Raw genomic sequence first — 24,941 nt, 5'->3', positions numbered from 1 at the left:
CTGGTTTGGAGAAAGGTGCCCACTGTGACTTCCTTGTCCCTTTCTGTGCTATAGGATGGGGCCTGGGACAGAGGACGGCTGACAGCCCACAGGCACCTGCTCTGAACAGTGTTGTCAGACTCTTTCCTTATAACCGGGCAGACTGGTGTGGTGAGGTGTCAGCTTTCTTTATAAAGCACATTTTATAGTTTTCTCAATGACACTTATAATGAACGGTTCTCAAATATGCCTGAAGGACAAATACAACTGTTGGTATGTTTCCAAACATCAAGCCTATCCTAAGAGAGTTCATTTGAAGGGTAAACTTGGATTATGGTGCTGAGCCCAGCCATCAAGCAGAGGTTGCCAAGATTGAAAGTAGTTGGGATGGCTTTTGTATCAGGGGTGGATTATTTTACATGTTCTTACCTCAAAGATTATTCTGATATGATAGGGCACTTGGTGCTCTCTTTATCACTCATCTAAAATGTTGAGCTCCCCTCATGTGTGTAAAGTTCCATGCTAGCCTCAGGGCCCCTGGGTGGCTCAGTTGGTTAAGCGCTGCCTTCAGCTCGGGTCATGATCTCAACGTCCTGGGATTGAGCCCCGTTATTAGGCTCCCTGCTCAATGGGGAGACTGCTTCTCCCTCTCTTGTTCCTCCCTGTTTGTGCTAATACATAAATAAAATCTTTTAAAAAAAAAAGTTTCATACTAGCCTCAAGGGTGGTGGAAGTAGATGAAAAAATGAAAAATATGGCATTTGTTCTTAAGGATTCCATATTCTAGCTGGGAAACTGAGAATGCAAATAAACATGGCAACATAATAAATGCTAACTGGTTTAGAGTCATCAATCCCAAAGACAGTGTTTCTAATTCCCATGACATGGGAAAACTTCACAGAGGTGATACTTAAGCTAGATATTGAAGGGAAAGTAGTATTGTAATGTAGGGAAAATAAGCAAAAACACTGAGCACAGGTATTTGAAAAGTGAACTTTTGGGCTAACTTGACTGAGGAGAGAAGCAGTGGGAGACAAAGCTGAAAAGGTAGGTTGGGCCATGCTGTGAAGTTTCCTGAAAAAATCAGAGCTAAAGAGATACTCATTCCAATGGCAGCAGGAAGCCACTGAAGTTTAGTAGGTATTCAGATTTTACCTTCACAGAACTCTGAGATTAACATGTTATCTTAAAAAAAAAAAAGGACATTCTAGAAGAATCAGAATTCTTAAGCACTCAACATATTAAAAGAGCCAATTTAGTCACCACAAGACTAGTTATCTAATCCTAGTTCTGTCAATGGTTCATTGGTAATGGGAAAGATCACTTTCTAGGCCATAATTTCTCCAAGTGTAAAATAAAAGGGCTAATCAAGATAATTTCTAAAGTTCCTTCTCGGTCTAAAATCAGTTCTTTTCATTTCCCTGGTTCAGACTTCATAACAATGAATAAAGAAGAAAAACCTGTTACTAATGCTTTTAATAACATTGAAATCATAATTTTACTTAAATTTGCAAATTTGTTCTATCTGCATCCCGAAGAAGTTCACACTGTGAAAAAAACTCACACATAATTTATTCACTGAAATTTTGTAATAAAAAGGACCTATGTAAGACATATGACTCCTTTTTTTTGGGGGGGGGGGGCTACCAGACTTTTTTCAACATCACAGATGAAAATTTTTAAAACAAAATACACTAAGGTTATATAATAAAATACCTTTTAAAAATGTACTCTTGGATATGTTACAGTGAATAACATTACTGATTTGATCTATTTTTGTGCTGTACAGGAAATATCAATAGTAAATTTGTCACTTAAATGCATTTTCAAAAGACATTGCATCTATAAAAGGACAATTTTTTTTTTAAGTTTGCAACATGCAAAAAAATTTTAAAAATTACTGGTTTTCCTAAAAGCAGAAGTAAAGAGCTCATGAAAAGAGAAGTGTTGTGTGTGGACGTTCTGCAGTCATTCTTATGGTTTCTCTAGGATACAGCTGAGTCCGGATATGTTGATTCTAGTTTCTGCTCTTCTACCTCAACAAGCTCTGAGAGAGTGGAAACCATTTATCTGATTTTACTTTTCTCTTGAAACACTGACCACAAATATAGTCTGAAAATATAGGACTGAAAGATAGTTGTGTGCTGGGACTCTGTATTCACAGCTCTAACTCTGTATCTGGCACATAGCTCAATAAATGATTTTTTTTTTTTTTCCCTGTAAACTGGGGCAGTTGGACTAAACTGCCTATGTCCTTTCTATCTTTAGGACTCTGTACTATAGATGAATTTACTTTGAATTAACTAAGTCCAGACGTCTGAATTTTCTCCTTCTGCCTGGCTTCTAGCCTTTATTGCTCATTATTGGTCTTTTCAAACTAGGAAATTTCTGTTCTAATTCAACTTGAAGCTAACACAGTACAAGCAGCTAGAGTGGGATGAAATTTTGACAGGAAATGATTCTCTAAGAGAAGTGACAGAGAATTTGCTGTTGAACCCAACTCGTTTCTTAAAGTTCTGGTTTGCATCTCAAACAGTATGTTAAAAAACTAAATAAAAAGGTAGGTAAAGACAAATCAAACGTCAAAACAATTTCTAAGTGGAAAATTTGAGGCTCTAAATTTTTAGATACTATAAGAGCAATAAAATTTTGTTGATGATGAGCCTCCCAAGAACACAATCCAGATCTCCATGATATTCCTTTGTGCCAGCAAAACCCCAGTAACCTCAGTGAGAAGAGCGATGGCCCAGCTGTTGAATTCAATACATACTTCTTTGATGTTAAGTCAAAGCCCATTACAATACATCCTGTTAGAATAAAAAGCTTTCCTTATTTTGGAGGCCAACTCAATTATTTTGAGTAACATTATATACAACCCAATGGATACAATGAAATCACTGACAACTCCTCCAAATGTTAAAGGTAAATGACAAAGAGTAATTGGATAATGTAGAAAACCCCCCAATATTATCACACTGTGTTCAACACTGCATGACATAAAATTCAACTGGGAAAGGAAGACCGAAGGAACTGTGCTTTTTCCTCGAATGAGACTTGGCTAATGAGATGAGGATAAACCCTAGGAAAGGAAGTATTTAATTCACTGTGCTTTTAATGTATTTCTTGCTACTTATTCCCAGTTATAAACTTTTAATCTGTTTCTCTGAGTACTTACTTAACTCAAGTACAACATAATAGTAGGCATTCTTTAAAATAATTTTCTACTAACTATAAAAAGTAAACTCTGATAAGAAATCTGTAAAATCATTTCCTTTTAGAAGGCATCAAATATTCAGGGAACTTTATTTTTAAAGGACAAATCAAGTAAGACATAGCTTTCATTGACCCAAACATGCATAATCCATCCTTAATATAAAATGTACTCAATTAGGAAATTACACATGAAATACAAAGGGAATGCAACTTTACATATGTAAAATGATTGCTAGCTATAGCAATTTAACAGTCAAATTAATAAAGACACGTACAATTAAAAAAAAAAACAAAAACCCCTAACATCTTAAAGCCAATTATCTATAGTAAACCAGAGGATATGGAATGGTTTCACTCAAAGCAAAGAATAAGGCACCTGCTATAAATTTAGAACAAAAACTTTCATTTTTAGTTACAATAAAATAGAATTAGTCAACCAAGACCCTTGCTTCAAAGAGGGAAACAAGTCTAGGGTTGATTTCCTGGGTGAGAAAGGCAGGTTAACAATGCAGATAAAAACCTGCTGATCCAAGGTCAGCTGATTCCTTCCCTATTCTTGAGTAGTTAAGTTCCTAAACATTCTTACCTGCTCCTCTCCTTCATTCTCCCCCTGTAATTAGGGGTATCAGAAGCTCTCTCCGAGGTTCAGACTGTGCATGACTAGGAAGATTTCCCTTCTGAGTTTATTTTAAAAGAGATATCCTGAGACAATTAACAAAGCAAATGAGCAGCTTTCTTTCCAATTCACTGATACACTCTCACGTTGTTTTTTTTTTTATCAAGTTATGACTACGTATTTAAATAGCCTAAACTTTAAATTTTCTGGTACCAGAAAACCCAAAACCTGCCTTCTCACCCTTACCATTAGTAAAAAGAAACTTTGATCATAACCTATAATTATAAAACAAAGGGAAGACTAAACACTGATCCTTATCAGCAAATCCATTTAATTCCAGATGGCACTTTAGTCTGATGTATCTAGTACCCTAACAAAATTTTAATCATAGATCTAGAAAATTATTTCCAAACTAAGTTTTTAGTTGATGTGCCTTTTTTGGTATTAAAAGTGCTATTAATGTGCTAAGATGTTTTATGGCACATTGGACTCATCAGTATATCCTGATGAGACACCCAGTTTTAGTAGTATTTTTCCCTAAAATATTGTCTAGCATAGTAGACCCCTTTGATATATTAAAATAATTTTGGTGAATTTAATGGTGACATACTTTCCCTGACTTTACTCCACCACGGTAGCTTTTAGTGAAAATAAATTGACTCATTAAGTTAAAAAATGCTCAATCAAGTTGTTTTCTTATGGCATTTCAGATTAGTATAATTACTCATGCAAAATCCAAGGTAGTGTAACAGAAATAATAGTTAAAATAGATGTTGTAGCTATTAGCATCTCCCTTTATATTACGCATTTACCTTTTAAAAAATTTAGGTGCTAAAGGTTATGGGAAAACTAGGCTAACTGTGTAGTTGTTCCATTATAAGCACTTTATTACAGGACTGTAACATGACCCTATACGGGAGTGTGCTTTCAATTCAAGATACAGTAATAAAGTGCCTAGCTATATAAAGATCGTAACTCCGAGTTTTAAATTAAGCTAATTGCATTTACACATTAGGGTTAAGAAAATCCAGACCCTGTCTACATAAATTTAATCTAATTATCTATATTGGATACTGTTTTAATAACCACATTAAAAAAATTTACTCTTTACTGACTGAATAAGTAGGGTCCACTACTGTAGCTTAACAATCAAATTTTATTGCTTTATTCATGTGGTGCTTTTGCAAGGCACTGTGGTATGGACTAGAAAACTTGGAATGACTTGTGAAGAAACCTTGGAATGACAAATGAAGGATGATATGAAAAGTGATTCTGAGGCAGGATGCTTTACTGAATTGTTTTTAACCAGGGTATCAAACATCAGGAATGAGTTCAAGTTAAAATTCACAGGAGAATGGAAACATCTTAAGGTCAGTCACTTCACATGCCCATCCTGATACTTTGAATAATCTGGAAAATTGCTGTAAAGAGAAAGAGCAAATGTTTTAGTAAGCATGCTTTGAATAAAATAGGTCTGGCACGATAAATACTTATTAAGGTACTTCACAAGAACCCAAGAGCACCTTTTCAATTATCTGTAAATGCTACCCAACTTCACTGAAATAAAAAAATAAAGACAAGCCTATTCTAGACAACTGAATGTCAAATTATATTTTTAAATTTCAGCTTCTCTGAATTTTATGCCTAAATGTCCAAGAGATTTTGCAACACGCAATCATTTCAGAAAGAACTTCAAGTACCAAAGCAAATACGTTTTCTAGCATAGAATTATTTTGATTTATCCCCAAAATATTAAGTGTCCTTCTAAGGTCTGGCCTGTAATATAATCATGTTTCCTCATTCTCACAAAGCTGAAATTTGATAATCCTTAGGTTATATAAATTGCTTGGCTCTTAGCCATTTATCAAGAGAGCTTCTAACTAGTAAGTTTAGGAAGGAGACAAAGTGAAATGTTTAAGAGAAACATCAGTAACTTTAAATATCAGAAGGTAAAAAACAAAAACGTGTACTTCACTATCAACAACTTAATATGCAACAATTTGCATATTAATAATAAATGAAGATAATAAATGAACAGAGGAAAGGATATTCTGTAATTTGTAGAGGCAAGAATCTATTACTTTAACAGCAAGTTAACCTGATAACTTATTTTTCCTACCATATGTCAAACGTTTCTTTAATCTAAAAACATTTGTCTCATATATTAAGTTGCCAGTCAGGTTTCTTTATACAGAAAGAAAGGTTTTCTTTATACAGAATCAATTCTTTGCAAGAGCTTTCTTTACTTTATAAAATGTACCCAATTCTGACATAAAAACATCAGACTCTGGGACACATTAAACTAAGTTCAACGTCCATAACATACATCACGTTCCTAAGCTTTTTTGCAAATGTATCGATAATGAGGCTGCAAAACATTCTGAATTCTCATTCCGTGAGGCTTTTTTGTTTTGGTCTAAATTTCTTCCAACTTGATCATTACTAACTAAGGACCTGACCTCTTTTTCTGATCTCCTGTGAGCACAAATCAACCTGTGAGAAATTTCTGGAGCACCACCCTCTGTGCATATGTGGGACAAGTAATTCGGTTCAGATGAGAGAGACTTATGTGGGGCTCACGGCAGGTAAGTTGAGAACTACGCTGGTAGGAGTCACTACTTATGGGTCACCACGTCATCCCAAACCGTACATCCAACGCCCTACCCAAAGGTAGCCCCCAAACACTTACCAGAACCACAAACAACAAAAATGAAGAGAGCCAATAACCAGGGTCCTACAGACGCCTTCTCTTCGGGAGCATTTCTCTGTAAAAATGAAGATTCCCTTTTCAAATGCAAAACCCCGTTCCGACCCCGGGCTCCTGCAGCTTACACCTCGGTCCAGGTGGCCGGGTCCTCTCAACTCACAGGTTTCCCCAGCGTTCCCGAACCGCCAAGCTCCGGCACCCACTTTCCCGAACCTCCCCCACCCCGCCCCAGCCTGCCCCCGCCAACTTAGCGTCCAGCTCGCGGCCCCGGTCCCCTAGCCTCGGGTCTCGGGGAGAACTCGACGCGGCCCTACGACCCGGGCCTGAGCCTGGGCTGGCGGACCGAGGGGCGCCTGCCCTTTCCTTACCGAGGTCTTGGCGACGTTGCCGCGCTGGGTGATGTTCTTGCTGTGCTTCTCGTTGGCCATACGGATTCGCTGCTTGGCGACCATCTTCGCGGCGCCACCACCTGCCCCCGGCACCCCTTGGACGCACTCGCTCGCCTCCCCTTGTGCCGCCGCGACGCTCTGCTCCCGGTGCCTGTGCCGCCGGAGCTAGGAGGCTCTCAGGCGGGGCACTAGCTCCGGCCGCTGGGCCTGGGCTAAGCGAGCACGAGTGCCGCTGGCTGGGCGCGGGCCGCCGCCTGACTGACGACGCCGGACTGGCCGGCCGAGAGGCGGGCGCGCGAGACGACAGCGGGCCGCCGGGATATTCTTGCGCCGCCGCTCTGGCCGCCGCCGGGAGCGTGGACTGAAAGAGGAAGGAAATGCAACGCAACAACCGGGCAGTGCCGTCCGTAACCTCGAACTACTTCGGGTTCGGCTGCCAACGTCAGCACTGGACGGGATCCGCCCCGCGGAAGCGCGCGCTCCGCCTGCTGAAGCAGAAGAGGGAAGACGAAGCCGAGCCTCCCGACGCTCTTAAAAGTGTTGCCCCGGAGCTGCGCGTGCGCTTTCGGGCTCCTTTCCGCTACTCTCTCCAACCGGAAGTAAATTGGCCCCGAGGCTTGTGATACCGGAAATAGCTCTGCGCGGTTTCCACGCTTGAACAGACGTGTAGGGGCCGGGTTTGGCCCTCGTGAACTCTGACCCAAGCGCGTGGGTTTCTCTTTCCGGAACAAGATGGCGCCGTCCACGCCGCTCCTGACAGGTGAGTCCTGAACAAGCGAGGGACTGCTTTTCAGAGCACTTTCTTCTTGTGTCTTTGCTTTTGGGGATAACCCGAGAAGCATTGGTGTCTGATGCACTTTTCCTTGTGGGTTGTGGAAGATCTCGAAGGCCTTTTGGGTTTCTTGGTGTAGCGTGGCAATCGGAAGTGAGGCCCTCGCTCTGGGCCCCAACATTCCCCACCCTTTTGGCCCATGCATCATTCCTCCCTGTCGCTTCAAGTTCCACTGGAATTGGGGAAGGAAGATAAGATCAGAAAATGCTGGTTGAATTTGTTACCCCGGGTCTGCAGCACTGGTTTTATACGAACCCTTATCTGGTGACAGACCTTGTTGACAGTGAGAAATCATTTATCCCTTTAATAAGGAACAAACAAAAACAAATTATTAAGTCCCTAGAATGAGCACACATATTAAATACACCTGAACTTAAGTAATACCAAATTCTGTGCTCCTTGCTTTAATTAGATTAGAATAGAGAATAGAATAGAGAGAGTAGAACTGTATTAGTTGATTTAAAGTGATGAAAGTGTGCTCTGGGATTGTAGCAGTATTATAGAAATGATCTGGCAACGTTTGATGTTGAAATGGTTATGAGCATTTTCGAATTTGAACATGAGAGGATTCCTGAGATTTTGAAGTGAAGTTAGAGTTTATAATTTTGGAAAAGATAATTAACTTAGTCTTGGACTGTGTCCGAGAAGACTGGACTACAGTAACAGTTAGGATTCTCACATGACTATCAAATACAGAGAGGGGTGTTGGGAAAGAAAAGAATAGAGGCTTTTTAAAAGTCGTGGACAGCTTATGTAGAAGGGAGAAAGTCATTAACAGAAAGGTTGTCTACTTTCGAGGAAGGGGATTATGTCCCCTTGAGACTTGAAAGGAACCTTTAAAAACTTGCACTTTTTCCCATTCTGCATTTTAAGATCTTTATTATTAAGTACCACGTCCACTCTTACCAGTCTGGCTACTGCAGTTCCTTCATCAGATATTTATCAAATGCTGACTATAATTTGTTAGATGATTATGCCAGGCAGATACTGTTTTAAAAGGCATAATTACATAATTAAGTGGATTTTTTTCTCTGACTTCGTAAAGATAACTTGTATGTTCACATTTTTGGAATACTAAATACTTACTTGAACTCTAATAAAAAAATAGTACATTAAAATTATCTATAAATTTTTCCCCTTTGAAAATCCTTACAGGGTCTTCATGATGCTTACAGGGTAAATTCCAGTTTAGCATAGAATGTGGAACCCTTCATAATCCTTGAAAAGCTCTTTGCATCCCTGCGCACCCCGCCCCCCCCCCGCGCCCCCCCCCCCCCCCGGCTTGTGCTCCATCAGTATTGAACTGCTTATAAAAAACTGCTTATAAAACCCTTGAAAAATGAACTTCTTCAGCCTAGGACTATCCTGTTCCTCTTGATTTGACTTACTTCTTTTCATCTTTAAAATTCGTTTCAAACATTATTGCTTTTTGAAGTTTTTTTCCACTCTTCCCAGATGATCAGTCAGTCCTAGGCTATTTTTATACTTCATATATACTTGAATTTTTTTTTTCACATAGGTTAATTATCTGGTTGTTTAGATGCTTTTCTGCCTTGCTAGACTGTGAACTCCTTGGTAGTGGGGGCAGAGTTTTACTCCTCCCTGACTTCTCAGTACCAGGTACAGTGCATGGTAAACAATAGACACCCTGAATGTTTGATGGAGGAATAAGTTCATGAAGGATCATCACTTCATTTACAGTCAAATTAACTAAGAATGACAATTTTCTTATAATGCTTAAAATCAAGAACTTTGTAAGAGCTTAAAGGTCAACTAGTCTTTCTGTTCCTCATATTCTCATATTCATGGAGGCCCAGAGAGATTGATATTCCAAGTTGGCAGAATCATGATTATATTTAGTCATTCAACTCCATGGTCCATTTTTCTTTTACGTAAACACACAGATTAATTTTGTAAACATTGTTAGCATAGATATTTCAGCCAATAATAGATTCTTTTACTTCCAACATCTTTTTTTAAACTTAGACTCATGGAATTTTAGAGTTTAAAGTAATTTGGACATTGTTCAGTAAATTTTGTTAGACATAACTTTTTTTTTTTTTTTTAAAGATTTTATTTATTTGACAGAGAGAAATCACAAGAGAAGCAGGCAGAGAGAGAGGAAGGGAAGCAGGCTCTCCGCTGAGCAGAGAGCCCAATGCGGGACTCGATCCCAGGACCCTGAGATCATGACCCGAGCCGAAGGCAGCGGCTTAACCCACTGAGCCACCCAGGCGCCCCTTGTTAGACATAACTTTTAATTGGAAATGATAAAAAGCCAAAGCATACCTGTGTGGCTCAATCCATTGGGCATCTGACTGGATTTCAATTCAGGTCATGCTCTTGGGGTCATGAGATTAAGCCTCTCTTGAGTTGGGCTCTGTGCTCTGTGGGGAATCTGCTTGGGATTTTTTCCATCTCTCTCTCCCTCCTCCTGCTTGCAGGTGTGCACTCACTAAATAAATAAGCACTCTCTAAATAAATAAATAAATAGATGTTTAAAACAAAATTCATTCTCAGGCTAACATTCTCCATGTTTATATTCAACCAGCTCAGCAGCCCCAAAGGAAAGCCTGCTTTTTGCCAGTCTCAATGCCGTCTGTTTGGCTTGGCCTGGCTGGATCTTGCTTATCTTTGAATCATTCAGTTGTTAATCGAATCACCAGGACCAAATTATATTCTCATGCTTGGACAGTTTTCCCTGGAAAATTAGAGTCTTCTAGTAGGTGGATTCTGGATGCCAGGCATGTAAAACAGTGGTCCTTATGTGAAACCCATATTTCTAATCAGCTTGCCTGGTTGAGGCCACTGAGTTAATTTATTCAAAATGGAGTCATTGTCCTACATTGATAGGTACTGCAGTGGATGTAAGGATTGGAAAAAATATCCCATTATAATGATCACCATATCCCTGGCATAGAACCCTTGTTCGTTGAAACCTAGTAGTTTTCTCATATTAATTCAGGCCTAGAGCAATAAATGGTATATGAGTATCCAGGAAGGCTACTAATTTTTAAAAAGATTATTTAAATACAATATTTAATATTCTTGATTTTAAACAGTTTTTCTGTGTGAAACTCTGGCATTTATTTGTTGCTTTACTGAAAAGAGCTGTTCACGTTCTAGGTTTTTCTTTCTAATAGAGCATGTTTCCAGATCCCCTTTGATTACAGGGGAAGATCATTAAAAACAGATCATAGCAACTCTCAGTACACTATATTAAACTATCTCTACAGTCTGTTCAATGTTTTGAATTCAGTCATTTCTAATTAAAATGAATTCCACGGGGCGCCTGGGTGGCTCAGTGGGTTAAGCCTCTGCCTTCGGCTCAGGTCATGATCTCAGGGTCCTGGGATCGAGCCCTGCGTCAGGCTCTCTGCTCCGCGGGGAGCCTTCTTCCCCTTGCTCTCTGCCTACTTGTGATCTCTCTCTCTGTCAAATAAATAAATAAAAATCTTTAAAAAATAAAAATAAATAAAATGAATTCCTCATAAAAAGTCATGTAGAAAAATTGTTTTCATTACTGAAAAGAACTTTTGAATTCATATTTATATTTTTACTTTTGTTAACTTGTAATACAATTTATGTTCTGTTATGAATCTGATTTTGTGTCTTCTAATACACTGTGTATATCCATTTATTCTTGTATAAGTTACTGAAACTGATTAAATCCAGTAAAGTATCTTAGTGGTTCCAAAATGTCTTACAGCACTTTATATTATTTTATTTAAGCATTTTAGTTATGCATATTGTTATTATATTAAGCATTTTGGTTACGCTTCTGTGTAAGGAGGTGTGAAATAAAATATTTGCTTTAAATAGTGATTGTAGGGGCGCCTGGTTGGCTCAGTGGGTTAAAGCCTCTGCCTTTGGCTCTGGTCATGATCCTGGGGTCCTGGGATTGAGCCCCGCATCGGGCTCTCTGCTTGGCGGGGAGCCTGCTCGGCCCCCCCCACCCCGCCATTTGCCTCTCTGCCTACTTGTGATCTCTCTCTGTCAAATAAATAAAATCTTTAAAAAAAAAAAAGAAAAGAAAAAAAATAGTGATTGTATGTATGAACAAGACTGTAGTGACCCAATATAATTTTTATGATGAATCAATTGATAATTAGTCCCCCTAAAATAGACATATCTGTTATAAGAATATAACCACCAGTATCACCAGTTTTAAAGTAGCTCTGGTTTGTACTTTTTGTCTCATGGACTTTGTTTTTATCTTAGTACAAAAATCTTGATCTATTCCATTTTTTATTTTATTTATTATTTTCTCTTTTTTTTAAGAGTTTATTTATTTATTTGACAGAGATCACAAGTAAGCAGAGAGGCAGGCAGAGAGAGGTGGGGGCAGCAGGCTCCCTCTGAGCAGAGAGCCTGACTTGGGGCTCTATCCCAGGACCCTGGGATCATGACCCGAGCTGAAGGCAGAGGCTTTAACCCACTGAGCCACCCAGGTGCCCCCAATGTTTTATTTTAATGAAACACTTTTGTTTGGTATTCCCAAGCAAATCCATTCTTGAGAAATGTTGAATAACTTTTTTCCAGGGGTATCTGGGTGGCGCATTCAGTTAAGCATCTGCCTTCTGCTAGGGTCATGATTTCAAAGTCCTGGGATGAAGCCTCATGTTGGGCTCCCTGCTCAGCGGGCAGTCTCCTTTTCCCTCTCACTCTCCCTCTGTGTGTCTCTCGAACAAACAAAATCTTAAAAAAAAAAAAAAAGAAAGAAGAACTTTTTTCCAGACTTTTGATTGATTTAATTTCTTGCCATATTTTGAAAAAGCATCATAAAAAATGGTGGTCTTTTATAAAGCCTTATATTTTGGTATAATTTAAGACTTATAAAAAGTCACAAAAACAATAAAGGGAGTTCCTAGTGAACCCTTCACCTAGCTTTCTCCGGTGATAATATATAACCATAGTACATTATTAAAACTAGGAAATTGGTGCTTGTACAGTAGTATTTACTAAACTATAATCCTTATTTGGATTTCACCAGTTTGTGTGTATATATGGTACTAAGAAATTTTATCACATATATAGATTCATGTAACCACCACTGTCATAGAACTGCTCCATCATCACAAAGAAGATGCTACCCTGGGGATCCTGGGGATCCATTTGAGCATCCAACTCTTGATTTTGGCTCAGATTATGATCTCAGGGTGGTGAGGTCAAGCCCAGTGTCACGCTCTGCCCTGGGTGTGGAGCCTACGTAAGATTGTCTCTCTGCACAACCCCTACCCCTTACCCCCCACTGTACGTGCTCTCTCTCTAAAAAAAGAAGAAAAAGATGCTACCCTTTTATAGTCATACTCTTCTTTCCACTCTAACCATGGGAAGCCACTGATCTATCCTCAGTGATTTTGTCATTCCAAGAATGTTATATAAATGGAATCAGAACATACAACTTTTTGGATTTTTGTTTTGAAACTCTTTATTTAGAATGCGAACTTGTGCATGTTGAAAAGAAGTTGATCAATTTCACTCAAGATTTTGCTTCTCCAGAAACATACTAAAACTAGGAACTGAAAACCACATGAGACTGAATGCTTCTTGAGTGACACTCAAGAGTGACACTTCTTACACGGACTTTTCTGTCGAGTGTTGCCTTTTAAGATTTTGAGTTAACAACCTGTATGAAAGAGGGTGGGTTAAGTAGTTTTTGTTTCTCTCTACTACACTGTCTTAGTCCATTCAGGCTCCAGTAACAAAAATATCATAGAGTGGGTGGCTTAAACAACGTTTATTTCCCATACTTTTATAGTCTGCGAAAGTCTACTTCAAGGTACTGGAAGATTTGATTGTTTGGTGAGAACCTGTTTACTGATTCAAAGAGAGCCATTGTCTACTGTGTCATCATAAGGCTAGAAGGGTAGAGGGAGCTTCTGGGAATCTCTTACATGGTGCTAATCCTATTCCCTGTCAGAATCTAATCACCTCCCAGAGGCCAATCTCCAGATACCACCACATCAGGGATTAAGTTTCAACATTTGAATGATGTGGGTGGTAAACGGTCTGTAGTAAATCCTTTGGAGTTTTCCACCTTAGTTTGGTATGAAGATATGAAATATACAAAATATGTGTTAATCATTTATATCAGCAGTAAGGCTTGTGGTCAGCTGTAGGCTATTAGTAGTTAAATATTTGGGGGAGTCAGGTTATTCACACATTTTGAGTTACACCGGATTTAGCACTCCTAACCCCTGTGTTGTTCAGGGGTCAACTGTATAATATACAAAAATTTGAATTTCACCCCAACTATAACATTGTGGTTGCTGATAACAGAAAAATGGATCAAAAAAGAGGATCAAGTTAGTAGTTCCAAGTTCATGAGAACACAAGAGCCTGAGATGAGATCGATAAAGCTTGTTTTTTCTTTTTTTGCCAGTCGCTTCAGGCGTTATGTTCTCAGGGTCAGCAGTTAAAACAGAGTATGGTTTGATTGCATCATCTGTGGCACATTTTCTCATTACACTGCAGCTTCATTGGGACTTCACTGACGATATGTTGTTTTATTTTCCTAGGCCTATATGTAAATTCTGTAGGAGAGCCCTTAGTGTGTTAAACCACAATAGCTGCTTGTGGGAGGGACCTCATTAGGCCAACAATTGTATGTAGCCTAGTATTAAAGTGTAATCTGGAAACTAAACTCCCTAGTTTGGTAGATTCACTTTTTATTAAACCCTGAGATAAGTGTTTGTTAAAGCTGTTAGTTATTATAGTATTAAGAAAAGAATGGCCTGGGGGCACCTGGGTGTCTCAATGGGTTAAAGAAAAGAATGGCCTATTCTAAATGCTAATGAGTTGTACCTTATATTACAGCAAATGATTCGGTGATGAGAAATAGCACTGTTTTGCCTATGTAGTAAAAGAATTTTGATGCTGCACTTGATCTTAGCCAAAAAACTGAGAAGCAGTTGAGAATTTTGATGCTAGAGAATTTTAGTTCATAGTTTTAAAATCTCAGTGTTTCATTCAAGGCATAGCAATAGACTGAGCTCCTTTGAAATTATTGCCTTGAATGCAGTTGTGGATTCATTTTTTAAAATCCCTCATGCCTAGCACACAGAGCTGTGAAGGGACCTGATCATATAGAGCATTGCCTTGTAAGCTGTATAGTGCTACAAGTTTAGATCTTGGTACATGCAGAACGCAGAACACTTTGCTAGGCTTCATTCTATTCAAGGCCAAATGACCTGTAACAGTTTGACCATTCCGTCTAGTGCTTGTGTGTGAGGAAACATGGTATGGACTTATGTACTTGTGGATATCTAACAAGCAACTCATCATTTAGTTGTGTGTTTATTTATCTTGGTCCCTCCACTAGAGTGGAAGCTGCATGAGGGCATAGATTTTTTTTGTCTTGTTCATCAGTGGTTCTTTCCCTTAATAACTTCCTGACTTTAAATTACTTACTTTGGGACTATAAGTTATATTACTTTCAATATCTGAAAATTGAACTAGTTAATTCTCAGGTAGAAAATCAGTGTAATGATGGGGCTCCTGGGTGGCTCAGTTGGTTAAGTGTCTGCCTTTGGATCAGGTCATGGTCCCAGGGTCCTGGGATCAAGCCCTGAATCAGGCTCCCTGCTCCATGGGGAGCTTGGTTCTCCCTCTCTTCTCCCCAGTGCTCTCTCTCGCCCTCTCTGTCTCTGTCAAATAAATAAATCTTTAAAGGAAAAAAAAAAAAAAAAAGAAAGAAAGAAAATCAGTATTATGAGAACTGTACCTTGAGAAGGAAAATGGAGCAAAGAGTGGCCCTGTTTACCAGTTGTGCTGCTTTCTCACTAAAGGGAAGAGTGGAAGATTTGTGGAAAAGGAAGCAGGTAGAATTACAACTGTGAACCTTAGTATAAGTTTTTCTTCTATTCAGTGCTTAACTGTTGCTGCTAGCAAGAATTTTAGCTGACAAGATAGTAGCCCATCACCAGGTTCTGCCAGTCTTATCTTTTTAAATATTGAACACACACTTTCCATTTCCACTGCACCCGACCGGTACAAGTATCCACACTCTCCTGTGGGACCACTGTAGAACTGTCTTGAATAGTCTTATCCAGTCTTTCTTCCAGTTTATTCTCTATGCTGGACCAGATCGACCTTTTCAAAATGCAAAACTGGTTCTTGAAATTCACCTAGGGGCGCCTGGGTGGCTCAGTGGGTTAAGCCTCTGCCTTCGGCTCAGGTCATGATCTCGGGGTCCGGGGCCTGAGCCCCGCATTGGGCTCTCTGTACAGCGGGGAGCCTGCTTCCCCCTCTCTCTCTGCCTGCCTCTCTGACTACTTGTGATCTCTCTCTCTGTTGAATAAATAAATAAAATCTTTTAAAAAAATTTTTACCTAAAACCCTTTAGAAGTTTCCCACCTTAGGCCACAGACCAGTGTTGCCTTAGTCCACAAGAGATCGTGCTTGGTCTGAGCCCTGTTTTCTTCTCCAGCTCAGTTACTTCCATAAAGGCCTTTAGTTGCTTCTAATGCTCTATCATCTCTTTTGCCATGGAGTTTTTGCACTTGTTGCTGTTCTCTTTGCTTGTTAACTACTATCCATCCTCCAGAACTCAGCGCACAAATCCTGTACTCCAGAACACTTTCCCTAACCTTCCATTTTTAGATCAAAACTCCCTGTTATTTGCTGGATTAGCTCCATAAATCTTTACTTTATAGCACTAAGCACACTTACAGAATTCCATGTATTTGATTGATTATGTGATTAATGAGGTCAGGGACAAAGCTGATTGTCCTCCCTGTTGTATCATTAGTACTCTACGTAAGTTTTGGGAGGTAGTTTTTATTTTTGCTCAGGAAGCATTTTTCAAATGAACAAATCAATTTCTTTGATTCAGCTTTAGAAGCTTCTAAGTCAGCCATTTTAAAAATACATAATTAATCTGCGACACCTGTGTGGTTCAGTCATTAAGCATCTGCCTTCAGCTCAGGCCATGATTCCAGGGTTCTGGGTCCCCGCATCGGGCTCCCTGCTCAGTGAAGAGCCTGCTTCTCCCTTTCCCTCTGCCTGCTGCTCCCCCTGCTTATGCTCACTGTCTCTCTTGGTCAAATAAATAAATAATCTTTAAAAAATAAATAAAAATATTTAATTCTGTGGATGTTTTTGCTTAATCTTGAATTCTGTTCTGGCTTTAGTTTTTAGGATTTTACTGTTATTGGAAACATAGTAAATGTGTTTCATCCCACTTGTTCTCTTAGTTTGAGAAATTGTAAATATATTAATAATACTTTACTTTTTTAAGAACTTTGAACATATTCTGTATTTTTATGGTTGTTTTTTTTTTTTTTTAAATAAAGCACACGGCTACCCTGCTTTCTATATCCTCTTCTTCCAGGTTGCAGACTGCCAACTTTTTATTATATCCTTACATGGCATAAAGAGAGCTAGCTAGCTCTCTGGAGCTCTTCTTAGAAGGGCACTGATCTGATGTATGAGATCTCTACCCTCATGAATTGGATTACTTCCAAAAGGCCCCAGTTCCACATACTATCACATTGGGATAAGTGTTTCAACATGGAATTTGTGGGGGGGACATAAACCTTAATTCCATTGCAGTACCTATTGACTTCCCAACAGTTGCAGGATTTCATGCAATAGGGTTAAGAAAAATGTACTTATTTATTTATTTATTGAAAAAGGTACCCTTTTAATGCTAACATTCTATAGTTCTAGGAAATGTTTAATAATTTCATTGATACTTTGATAGCTTTTTTTTTTTTTTTTAAGATTTTATTTGAGAGAGTGAGAGAGCGCATGAGCAGGGATTGGGGGAAAAGGAGGGAGAAGTAGGCTCCCCACTGAGCAGGGAGCCTGACTCCGGACTCTATCCCAAGACCCCAGTACCTGAACTGAAGGCAGATGCTTCGGTTGGCTGAGCCACCCAGGTGCCCCTGAAAGCTTTTTGTTTTTTAAAATATTTGTGATTACTGAGTATTTATTAACAAACTGATGGCGTTTTTTTCCATTTTGCTTCTTTAGTCCGAGGATCAGAAGGACTGTACATGGTAAATGGACCACCACATTTTACAGAAAGCACTTTGTTTCCAAGGTATGGTTTATATTGTTGACTGAGGTTATGGGGAACTATATGATACATCCTAAATTATTTTTTTGCTGTTATATTCTGAACAAGAAAGAAAGAACAGATAGGCTAGTTTCTTCGAGATGTGTTATGTAATATCAACAGTAGATGGAAAGAATGCATAATCTTTATCGAGAAAAATGATCAATCTTTAGATGTGAAAATAATAGTTCAGCATGTTTAAAAGAAAAAGTGTAGACGTTAGTATATTTGGGTTCAAGCCTTTAGCTAAGAAGAATCTTATCTTGGGGAACGAAGAAAAACTTGCAAATGTGATAACCAAACCACTGGCTGTAGACTTCATGAAGTCAGAGAATGGAAAAGGTATAGGAAAGGAAGGAAATAGAAAAAATATATATATAACTAGGTAGATACAGATATATTTTTTCCTAGAAAAAAACAATGAATGGGTAAACAGAAAATTATAATAAAAATACTAAGTTTAAGTTGGTGGCATAACCATATGATGACATGCAAAATTCTGAAATGCATTCAGTTGTTTTCTTGGTAACAGAAAATTGATACTGCTATTTTAAATCCATTGTATGATATAAATAAATAAATATATAACATATTAAAAATCATTAGAAACCAAGTGTTTTTTTTCAGCATAAGAATGAAAGGATAGACTTGCATATATCAATATGGACTCATGATTTCTTTTCTTCCCAATGCTCAAAGTGTCCCATCTTAAGGTTAGTGTGACCCCCCCCCAAAGTTGATTCCTGTGACCTTAGTCGAGATTTTAGATGAGTGGCTCTCAAATTTGGCTGCACACTAGAATGACATGGGGAGCTTTTAAAAACCTGTATATCCAAGAACTGGGTATTAAATGAAATAAGTTGCAGCACAGGTGGAAGATGGAGGACTTCTTGGTCATAGTTGTTTATGTGAGAAGAGGACTAAAAATAATGTTTCAGTAACCACAAACTGCGTATAAGCTAATTATTATGTGATGGCAGAAACACAGATATCATCTTCAGACGAATTAGTAATGTAAAGATAGTATCCAGTTTAAGGGGGATGTCCTGGTCAATTCTCAGTGCTTGTTGTTTAATAATTTAAATGGTTGTTAGCTGATGAAGTTCTGGTTTTATGTGACTACACATATGGACATTCTGCATGTGCCCACATACACATTTCTGTTTGTATATTCCTTATTGCTGGGAGATGTACTCCTAGTAGCCATCTCCAGTTGAGAGATATAGTACATAGAGTTTTGATCATTAAATAGAATATTGCCAAGAAGTCTGATTTCCTAGGTCTGTTCTTATAGAGAATCTTGCATCCACAGTTTAACGTGAAGAGCCTCTGATTGTTGTTACACTTCTGGTCTCTGTACATCAGAAATTAATGGAAGATCTTTGTCCTTCAAATCTAGGGGCACTTATTGGTTACTTGAGGGTATTCTATCCATAGTTAGGTTGTTATGCAGGTGATCTGGGGCATTCTTCACAAAGTCTCCATATTGAAATCCTTCAGCCCGCTCAAGATTAGGGCTGACAGCTGGTGACTTCCATGTTCACTTACATTTTTGAGTTTTCACACAAACTAGTTATTCACCCAAAAGGGCTCTCTTTTCTTCTTAAGATTGATCTGTTGATGTAACATCAGTTTCCAGTTTCCACCTTACTTTACAGTGGTTGTTGGCACTGCATTTTAAGAGATAAGGCATTTGGTAGACTAAAGCATTTTGGAATTACTTTTTAAATTTATGTAAGTTCATAATCATTAAATTAGTTGTAATTTAATTGTAAAAATTGTAAATTTTTAATCACTTTTTGAAAAATAGTAATGCTTATTAAACTTTTTTTCTTGTCATTTTCAGGGAATCTGGGAAAAATTGCAAAGTCTATACTTTTAGTAAGGATGGCACCTTGTTTGCCTGGGGCAACGGAGAAAAGTTAGTGTTTCTTTATATAACATTTTATATGTGTATCATGAGTATAAAACATAAGTGGCATTATTTGAATAACAGTTTTGGATGTCATTAGTAAATTAGTAAATAAGTAACTTTACTTAATGATGTAGTTAGATATTATCTCCAGTGTAGCTCCCCTAGAACTCTAAAGTTAACTTCTGTTTATATGCCATGACTTGACTTACCATAGTTTCTTAGGACTAAAAATATATTAAAAGAGGCAGTTAATTTAATGCTGGAGAAGCTGAGTTGTTCTAAATAGTGCTCTATGTTATTGGTAAGGGTTTCTTCAGTTCTGCGCTAACACTTAGAGAATAACTTTTTTGTTTGTTTACCTTAGACTTAGATACTTATATCTTTGCTTTTAAATTAGTAACAACAGTTATTTCTGTGAGATTTATTGTATATAAAAGTATGTCATTTAAGTATTTTATAAATTATTCAAAAGTACATTAGTGTAATTTTTTTCTGTTACATAAAATAATCAGATTACAAAATTCGTTTTGCAAAAGAGAAGTATTCTGATTAAATATTCATAATTTCACTAAGAAAATGACTCTCAATTTTTCCATAGTCACTACATTTCAGTTCAGAGAACCAGGAAAATGCCTAAGTATTTGTTGCTTGATTTAAAGTTATTTTTGTTGTTGTTTTTAACCAGATATAATACCTTAGGTTTTTTAAAAGGTAGAAAATGTATTCATTAATATGAAAAGTACATTTTAAAAGTTGTTACACAGTGATGATGGATTCTAAAGTCAGATTGGATTAAACAGCTGATTTTTTTAAATTAATGCTAAAAAGATTGTGTTGAATTAGATGATTCACTTTTGATGACTATGAGTAGCTGGCAGAATTAGTTTTTGTAATTAAAAATGTTAATCACCTTATTTTTTTAAGTTATTGATGCCAACCAGTAAACTACTACTCATAAATTAGTAAGAATGTAGTAATATTGGGGGTGCCTGGGTAGGTCAGTCAGTTGAGCATTCTGCTCTTGATTTTGGCTCAAGTCATGATCTCAGAGTTCTGGAATTGAGCCCCACGTTGGGGTATGCATGTTACACAGAGTCTACTTGACCCTCTTCCTCTGCTCTTCCCCCAACACCCCAACTCATTCTTTGTCTCTCTCAAATGAATGAATACAATCTTAAAAAAAAAAAAGAAAAGATCTTATTGGGTCTTATCCACAATGTTAACAAAGTCTTAATCTCAGTCTCAAAGAATGTAATCTCAAATTTTCTTAATTTTGGTGTGACCTATTGTCAGTATTTGAGTTTTATTTTATTTTGTTTCATTTTTAAGAATCTTATTTATTTGTCAGAGAGAGAGAGCACAAGCAGGGAGAGCAGCACATGGAGGGAGAATCAGACTCCCGGCTGAGCAGGGAGCCAGATGCCGGACTCGATTCCAGGACCCTGGGATCATGACCTGAGCTGAAGGCAGACGTTTAACCGACTGAGCCACCAGGCATCCCTTATTTTTAAGGTGTATATTTTAAGAGTAATTTCGAAAAAAGATTAAAATCTATATTTTAGTTTACACTGTGAGTAATAAGCTAATAGAAATTTACTATATAATGAGACATAATATACTTCCTTTCATTGTCTATTATCTTTTTGAGGTATCCCTTACTCTACTAGCTTAGAGTTGGTTGAGTAAGTCTATTTTCACCTTCACAATTATTTACCTAATGTATTTCATATCCCTGATTGGCTTTCTGTTGTATTCAGCTCTCAAACCTTTTAATATGTGCCCATTTGTTGTGGCCATCTTTTAAATAGATACTTTCTATCCCTGGTTCTAGCATTTATTTCCTGCAGTTTCTGCAACCACAACAACATATAACGTTTCTGGGGACAAGAGAAACAGATGTAGTGTATTGATTGTGGTCTTTGCTGAGGTCATAGTTAATTAATCAGAAACTATAACTGATTTTTCCTTAAATATGTGAGTTTTTTTAGTGTAAATAAATACTCTGTTAAACTAAGAATAACTATTAAAGGCTATCAACAACAACAAAAAAGAAAGTTTCATGTAATTCTAAAATACGTAATTTATAGTAACTTGTAAAGAATCCTGTGTATTTATGTGTGTGTGTGTATTTAAACAGCATGCAGTAATCATTCATTCTTACCCACTTTGTTTGCCTTTTTGGTTGCCTACCTAAACCAGTGGCACAAACTTGAGTAGAACAAAGTAATTTTAAGCAATTTCTAAAGTAAGATGGAGTATCTTTTTTTTTTTCCTTTACCTATAAGAGTACATAAGATAAGTCGAGCCAAACTGGTTTTAAAACTTGACTCTGGCATTTATCAATAGTATGATCTTAGACAAATCATCAAATCATTTATTTTTCTAAGCCTCGCTTTTACCATTTGTAAAATAGAGACAATAATACCTATCTTTTAAGTCTCTTGTGAGGATTAAATGAGAAAATGTATATAAAGTGGTTAGATCAGAACATGTTCATATAAAGCATCCAAAAAGTGGAACGGCTTTTATTATACAATTATTATAATTTTTATCATTATCATATCACCATAATTCTTAGTCTTATCTTTTGGAGATTACTTCTGAGATTTTAATATACATCAAAAGTCTCCTTGATGATTTCACAGCCACTACAACTTCCATTTAGTCAAATTAAAAAATATACTTTCAGTTTAGCACTTCTGTTTTCCCTTGGTTTGATACATGTCAGCTTATCTGTAAGTTAGCTCTATGTCCACTTAAAGGCCAATTTTCTTTTCAGCTAAAAATGGAATCATCTATTATATCCTTCTGCTAAGTCTGTGTTTCCCAGTACCAACCTTATATAGGGGCATTTTGGTAAAATGTACACTTGGTTTTTGTTGTTGTTTTTAAGGTGTTCATTAGATACTTTCTAGAATTAACTGAAAATTGATTTTTATGAAAATGACCACTTTATAGCAATCTCTATTTGAAAAGAGGCATGCATGTTTTGGATCTTGCTGGCTATTTTAAAACAGTATTTCATTGCTGAAGTACTTTCTTTTGAAACCAGAATAAATGTTATCAATGTCACTAACAAGGGACTGCTGCATTCCTTCGACCTCCCAAAGGCAGTTTGCCTTGAGTTCTCACCAAAAAACACTGTCCTGGCAACATGGCAACCTTACACTAGTAAGTATTTTCCAATTATAAAAATATTGACAGGACCAATTCAGTTCAGTGGGGGGAATAAAAAAGAGAAGGTTTAAAACCTTATATGAAAGTAATTAATCTTTAGATAGTAAATAGTGTTTGTGAGTATCTTTACTGAACAGTGAATCTTGCATGGCCACAATATAATGTACTTTAAGTAATTTGAAGGTATAGTAAGTTAGTGAAAAGATCCATCATGAGATAGAGAAAAAGAAAAAGCTCAAGTGAATAACCACTGGTTGGTGGTTATTCAAAAATTAAGGATAATAATGGCCCTTAAATGAAAAATGTTTTAAATAATCATTGCCAGGTGACACCTGGGTGGCTCAGTGGGTTAAAGCCTCTGCCTTCAGCTCAGGTCATGATCCCAGGGTCCTGGGATCGAGCCCCTCATTGGGGTTTCTGCTCAGCAGGGAGCCTGTTTCCCTTCCTCTCTCTCTGCCTGCCTCTCTGCCTACTTGTGATCTCTGTCAAATAAATAAATAAAATCTTAAAAAAAAAAAATCATTGCCAGTCAGGGGCACCTGGGTGGCTCAGTGGGGTTAATCCTCTGCCTTCGTCTTGGGTCATGGTCTCAGGGTCCTGGGATCAAGCCCCGCATCTGGCTCTCTGCTCAGCAGGGAGCCCCCACCCCCCCGCCTGCCTCTCTGCCTACCTGTGATCTCTCAAATAAATAAATAAAACCTTTAAAAAATAAGTAATTGGGGCTCCTGGGTGGCTCAGTGGGTTAAAGCCTCTGCCTTCGGCTCGGGTCATGATCTCAGGGTCCTGGGATCGAGCCCAGCATTGGGTTCTCTGCTCCGCGGGGAGCCTGCTTCCTCCTCTCTCTCTCTCTGCCTGCCTCTCTGCCTAGTTGTGATTTCTCTCTGTCAAATAAATAAAATAAAATAAAATAAATTTAAAAAACAAATAATTATTGTCACTCCAAAAGAAGAAGTAAATAGACACAATAGGTAAGAAATGTATATGGTATGACAAAGTGTAGGAAATGTGCCATATTTTAACACATTTAAAGATAAGATAACATGTTATATGAGCATTTTATATGGCTGTGCTTCATAGATGAGTAATAATTTAGAACTGGTATAGGGGCTTTTTAAACATGTTTTAATAACGTGGGCATATGTTAAGTTAAATGTATAATAGCCCATTGTTGGGTTATAAACCCTCTAGGTTTGTTCTTCCAAGAGGCATAGACTTGAATGAATCTTCATTTTCAAGTAAATAAAAAGGAAATTGAGGATCATGAGTAGTTAATATAATTTTGTGTGTTTGTGTGTGTGACTTACAGATACAAGATTTCATAACAAAATTTAATCCATTTAACTGAAAACCATGTCAAACTTAATACAAGTCTCTTAAGTATTCTTAAAATCTATAGTAATTAACTCATTTCAGAAATGCTAAACTTTTGTTCAAACAGCTGTCAAATTGTGGCTTTAGGAAGGGATGATTAAATCCATAATTAAAGCTAAAAGAGAAAGTTGATTCAAAGCAACTCTTTCACTTGATCTTTATAATCTTGTTCAAAGTTGTTCTTTGAAAGAATTCTTTTTACTAGTGTTAGGAGACAATTACTGCAAAAAAAAAAAAATGTTTTTATTTTAGCTTCTAAAGATGGCACAGCTGGGATACCCAACCTACAACTTTATGATGTGAAAACTGGTACATGTTTGAAGTCTTTCATCCAGAAAAAAATGCAAAATTGGTAAATAAATGCTTTAAAATACTAATTATTTACAAAGTAGTTTAAATGAATTCATTGAATAATATTTTTCTCAGGTACTAAAATAGAAAATAACTTGTCTGACCAAAGTCTAGATCTTAAAGGATTTTGTATATGGGAATGTAATAGAGGAAAAACTTGATCTTTCTTTTGTTTACTATTTGAATGAAAGAGAATGGTATCTTTCTAGTACAAATGCTAACTAAAGCTATTGGGATCTGACTTGACATATTTATCAGTAATTTTCCTTAAATAGTAAGTAATATTACTAACTTCAGCATGTTAACATGTGAGGTTACACCTGTCTAA

General features: G+C 37.5%; 2 protein-coding genes across 3 annotated transcripts in view; one reads left to right on the top strand and one right to left on the bottom strand.

The window, feature by feature from the left end:
* Positions 1–1,613: 1,613 nt before the first annotated feature.
* Positions 1,614–7,109, bottom strand: SERP1 (stress associated endoplasmic reticulum protein 1). Its single transcript, XM_046001538.1, has 3 exons — positions 6,884–7,109; positions 6,498–6,573; positions 1,614–5,229 (listed from the first exon to the last, which is right to left on the bottom strand). Exons 1-3 carry the CDS (start codon positions 6,965–6,967, stop codon positions 5,189–5,191), a joined length of 201 nt encoding a protein of 66 aa, XP_045857494.1. The 5' UTR covers positions 6,968–7,109; the 3' UTR covers positions 1,614–5,188.
* Positions 7,110–7,530: 421 nt separating this feature from the next.
* The window catches only part of EIF2A (eukaryotic translation initiation factor 2A), a 34,550-nt gene continuing 17,139 nt past the window's right edge, over positions 7,531–24,941 (top strand). The window contains exons 1-5 of one of the 2 annotated variants that reach the window (XM_046001533.1): positions 7,531–7,664; positions 17,715–17,784; positions 19,646–19,720; positions 22,767–22,885; positions 24,515–24,614. In XM_046001533.1, coding sequence (XP_045857489.1) covers positions 7,637–7,664; positions 17,715–17,784; positions 19,646–19,720; positions 22,767–22,885; positions 24,515–24,614 — 392 coding nt within the window. In that variant the 5' untranslated portion in view covers positions 7,531–7,636. The remainder of the gene's footprint in view (positions 7,665–17,714; positions 17,785–19,645; positions 19,721–22,766; positions 22,886–24,514; positions 24,615–24,941) is intronic. The other variant, XM_046001536.1, reaches the window with a different exon arrangement.

Source organism: Meles meles, chromosome 4 (genome assembly GCF_922984935.1).
Source record: "Meles meles chromosome 4, mMelMel3.1 paternal haplotype, whole genome shotgun sequence".
Taxonomy (NCBI): Eukaryota; Metazoa; Chordata; class Mammalia; order Carnivora; family Mustelidae; genus Meles; species Meles meles.
Note: the sequence above shows the minus strand (reverse complement) of the source record. Positions and strands in the feature narration are given on the sequence as shown.